Here is a 5,098-nt window from a genome sequence, read left to right as displayed (position 1 = left end):
ATCCCCTTACCATCCACAAACTAATGGGAAAGTCGAAGTCTCTAACCGAGAATTAAAGAAAATACTAGAAAAAATAGTGGCATCAACTAGAAAAGACTGGTCATCCAAATTGGAAGATGCATTGTGGGCCTATAGAACAGCATACAAAACTCCAATTGGGCTGCCTCCGTTTCAATTGGTATATGGCAAATCATGTCATTTACCAGTTGAAATGGAACATAAGGCATATTGGGCTCTAAAATTTATGAACTTTGATGAGAAGGCATCCAGAGAGCAGAGAAAGATCCAGTTATTGGAACTAGAAGAAATACGATTAACAGCTTATGAATCTTCGCGACTTTACAAAGAAAGGGTGAAGACATATCACGGTAAGAAGTTGTTGAAGAGAGAATTCAAACCGGGACAAGAAGTACTACTGTTTAATTCAAGATTGAAATTATTTCCTGGTAAGCTAAAATTCAAATGGTTTGGACCCTTTGTTATTAAGAAAGTTCAATCTTATGGTGCAATAAAGCTATATGACCCACAATCTCAGGATCCTGAAAGGACATGGAAAAGAATTTAGCAGGACATAGGACATTGTTCATTTGATCGCCAAGTGAGGTAAAAAGCATCAAGCTAATGACGTTAAAGAAGCGCTTCCTGGGAGGCAACCCAGTTTTAAGCTTTGCTGTGTTTGTTTTTCATGCATTTGATCATTAGGAACTTGCTTAATAATCTTTACATGGAGCATATCAACCTCTCTTTGAATGTGAAATTAAGGGTTTTAATTTCTTGGGAAAGGACTAAGTTATAACTTAGAAAAACCTATTTGAAAATTAGTCCTTTCGCTAAGCACTCGCTTCTCGCTAAGCACATAATCACTCATGCGCTAAGCCACGAGTTCAAGCGCTTATCGCACCACCCTGGCACTTGAAGTTGATTATTTCCGCTAAGCGATGACCTGATCGCTCAGCTATGGCTTCCCTTGCCTAAGCATGACCCTATGTCGCCAAGCGCTATTCATTACGGTTAGAATTGAGGGCCATGGGGCTGAGCGCATAATTTGCTGGCTAAGCGGATATTCTTGCGGTTTAAATTGGATTTAAATTAGCTTAGCGCCATTCATATCCGCTAAGCTTAATTGCTTGCGGCAGTTCGTGCGCTAAGCGGATCTCTTAACCGCTCAGCGCTAGCTTCACTGCACATAAAATACATGATTTCTGCTAAGCGGGCTCAAATCTCGGCTTAGCGAGATCTGCAGGTTTTCTGATCTGCAGATCTCGCTAAGCGGTAGATTTAACTCGCTAAGCTAAGTATTTATGTGCTAAAAAATTATAAAAAAAACCCAAATGACTCTTCCACTTAGCACGAGCCCCACTAAGCGACTGGCCTTGGAAAATCAAACGACTCTCCCGCTTAGCGAAGCGTTCTCTAAGCGGGAGCATCGAAAAAAACATTGGTTAAGTGTAACTTCAGCACAATGACAAGTGCTGAGTGTAGGGATAGCTGGAGAATTCTGCATAAACCATATCATCTCTTTCTCTCTCTCTCACATCTAAGTCAGCATCTGTATTGGGTCAACTATATCAGCAATTCAAGTAAGTTCCTCATGATCCTTATCATTGTTATTTTGCTCAACCTTAGGATAGACAACTTTTAAAACTAGCTTTAGGAATTATAGGATTGTAGTATGTGTAGGAGTAGCTTAAGTTTAGGTGTCTATATAGGGTGTCTATTGATAGGAATTATAGGATGAATTGTGTTTTCTGCTGTTTTTTGGAAATTTGCAATGAACGCGCTCAGCGACCTTTCAGCGCTCAGCGAGTTCATCTATACTCATCGCATACATGCATTTCTAGTAGAACTTGTGGAGCGCACCTGCCTCGCTAAGCGATTGGATCTGTAGAGGATGGATATTCATCCTTTGGATAAGTACTTGAGGCTAAGCGAGGCTGATTCGCCAAGCCCAAGTAACTTGTCATGATAGCCGCGCGCTGAGCCAGTATCCTTGCGCCAAGCGAAGTTCTTTACGGCAGTGACTGAGCTGAGCAACCCATTTCGCTAAGCTCCCATAACTTAGTAGAATTTGTGAAAATTTTACTATGTAATACCGCTAAGCGTGGCTCAGGGAGAGCTAAGCGCACATCATTGCGGCAACTATGGAACCAAATGGCCTACAAGCACAACCTATAGTTCCTATGTTGCAGAGCCTATTCCGGGGGCAACTAATTATTGTCCACAACCAGAAGCAGTTGGCTCATAACAGGAAAATTGTATCCATGGAGCAATTTTTAGATAAAGTGGCCTGGCCTGAAGCTCAGCTGTCGTTAAGAAGATCTTCCGAGGTTATTCCCCCCAGTCCCATACCAACAAGGACAGAGCCTGCACCAGCTAAGTCGCGACCACCAATAGTAGACCCACCGGCTTCCCCGGAGGTTGAGATTCTACCACCTCCACCAGCTCCACTGGCACCACCTTTGATACTCATTCCCGATGAATCAGATAATGAAGTTGTAGCTCCTCCTAACTCACCAGCCTACTACCTAGAGAATGGTTCAGACTTTTCTGATTGGATGGACTAGTGAGGAAGTTGTGGTCCATCTTGACAAGAATGTGGATATTTCTGGAGATTTTATGCTTTTTTTGTGATTTTGAATTATTAGTATAACTTTGATGTTAGTACATTAGTTACTTTTTGTTAGTTTTGTGCATGAGTAGTATAGTTGCTCATCTTAAAGCATCATGAACCATTTAACTTAACTCTTGATGGTATGGCATTGAAGTAGTTTATTTATTTTGTGAAAATGGGTGTATGACTTTCTTTTAAATTGAAAGCATGCTTAAGATGAGATTTGTGTTTCCTTTCATGAAGTTGAGCAAGTGTGTATGTTAGACAAAGAAAGAACAAGAATGTGAATTTGCAATTAGAATTGTCAGTGAGTAGACAAATTGATTGTGAAAGAAAAGCTTGAACCAGAACCCGGTGAGAGTGTGACCTTAAACTGTGAGTGAACGACTAGTTGTGAGTAATAATCTTTGCATGAATCTTTGAATTTTAGAATGAAATGTGTAAATGAGAACATGATGAAGGCCATGATTGTACATACACAAGCCTTTTGACCAAAAAGCTTACCTTGAATGATAATTGCATCCTTTGCTCCCTGTATAGGCTGAATGATTTTGTCATGAATTGAACCTTGAACTTAAATAATTATCTCCTGATACCTTGTTTAGATTCTAGGAGAGCATATGGTTCAAGAAAAATTTACTCTAAATTTGGGGGAGAAAAGTTGAAAAGAATGAAAAGAAAAAGGCTAAGCATCAGCACACACAACAAATAAGTTGTATGGTAAAAAAAAAGAATAAATTGTGCTGTTACAATAAGGTCAAAAGCAACTTGAGAGGAAAAGATAGTGAGAAAGCTACTGGTATAATACAAGACCATTGGGATAAGTCAAGGATTTGTGCTCTCTTAGAACCTAAACCTTTGAATCCTAGAAAAAACAATGAATTTTTGTAGCCAAACCTCACAACAAGCCTGAGAAAGTTCTTTTGATTTTGTTTATACATTTCTGACTTGATGGCAAGAGATGAAATGCAAAGATTGGACCTCCTGTTAGTTGTTATCAATGAATAGCTTAAACACTTGTGCTTGAGTGAAACAGTAGTTAAAACTTGTGTATTTTGTATCAAACTTCTTCAAGCTATAGTTGTTTTATGATAGTATAAGTACTTTATGTTAAAAATAGGTAATAGATAATTTATACTTTTGTTATGTGTGTTTAATAATCAATTTCTCTCAATTTTAGGTTAATTAGGAAAATTGGCAAAAGTGTTGTTTTCACCTTCTCGCTAAGCCAATCTACTGGCTTAGTGAGCATTCGCTAAGTGCGACATTCAGTGGCTAAGCGCGAGGAAGAATCCAGAAGAAGATAAGCTGTCAAGTTCGCTAAGCGCACCACTCCAAGTCATCAAGCGCACAGCTTCAGCTCATCTGCTAAGTGAAACAAGCGCACTAAGCCAAAATCCACTTAGGCGCGCTAAGCAGTCCATACGTGCGCTAAGCGCACGAGCACGAACAAGGCCTCCTACTTAAGCCTGAAATTAGATTTGCAAAGGGAGTTTGGAGTTTTTCTTGAAGAAGCCTCTGCATGCATGAGAATATGGCCCTGTCTTGAAGTTTTTGCATGTTTAGGAAGTTCTAGAGAGAGAAAGGTCTAAGTTCCAAAGAGTTCTGAGAGATTTTGCTATGTGAAGATCTGCAGAGACGCGAGTTTGAAGCGGAAGCCGTTCTGAGAACTTGAGATGAGTTTGTGAGTGATTGTAAGATCCTAGAGGTGAAGGAGACATCCTCACCACTTGTGTTTTTGTAGTCTTTCATCTTGTTCTTCTCTTTGTTGTAAAGGAGTTTTCCAGACTATGGAAAGCTAAATCCTTTGTTGGATCTTCCCTGTAGGTACCTGAAGTAAATATATTTCTATCTATGTAATGATGTTTTGTGTGTTCTCTGTGCTATATGCTTTTCATTCTAGTGTGCTTTTACCTTGATCACGTAGATGCATGCTTTGTTAGGGTCATTCAATAGTGGGAACTGGTCTGATTCTAAAGTCCTTGGTAGTACGAGACTAAGTTGTTGTGTTATCACGAGGGATCAGGGTACAAGAACTTAGTTGTGTATGTGTGTCTTAATGTGGTCTTAGTTGAGTTTAGTATTACAAGAGGGATCTGCGGACGAGGCTTGATCAGGACTAGGCTAGGCTATCATGAGGAATCGGGGTCTAGCAGTGCAGGAGACAACATAGGAACGCATGAGCATTGTTAAATAGAGAACATCCTTTTTAGCATCAGGAACCTATGAGGAAGACCAACACTTTCTCTACTTGTTTTTACACAGTATTTCTCTTGCGTGATTTTCTTTCTTTTTTCCTAGATAGTTTAAATACTTGTCCATAACCACAGTTATATTTTCATACCATATGCCTATTTATCGAAATAGCTTGCCAGATAACACGAGTTCCCCGAGAGTTCGATACTCGGTTCTTACCATTTTATACTACTTGTGCGATCCGGTGCACTTGCTGGCTGCGAACAGGCAGCTCATCGTCTAAGGCAATAC

The 5,098-nt window shown here is 39.8% G+C and overlaps 1 protein-coding gene across 1 annotated transcript; it reads left to right on the top strand.

Moving 5' to 3' along the window:
• The first annotated feature begins 2,141 nt into the window (after positions 1-2,141).
• On the top strand, positions 2,142-2,564 carry LOC114401892 (protein TonB-like). The gene has a single exon (XM_028364471.1). The coding sequence runs from the start codon at positions 2,142-2,144 to the stop codon at positions 2,562-2,564; it is 423 nt and encodes a 140-aa protein (XP_028220272.1).
• The last annotated feature ends 2,534 nt before the right edge of the window (positions 2,565-5,098 follow it).

Source organism: Glycine soja, chromosome 20, assembly GCF_004193775.1.
Source record: "Glycine soja cultivar W05 chromosome 20, ASM419377v2, whole genome shotgun sequence".
In the NCBI taxonomy this organism is placed as follows: Eukaryota; Viridiplantae; Streptophyta; class Magnoliopsida; order Fabales; family Fabaceae; genus Glycine; species Glycine soja.
This window is presented reverse-complemented; position numbering and strand designations above follow the sequence as displayed.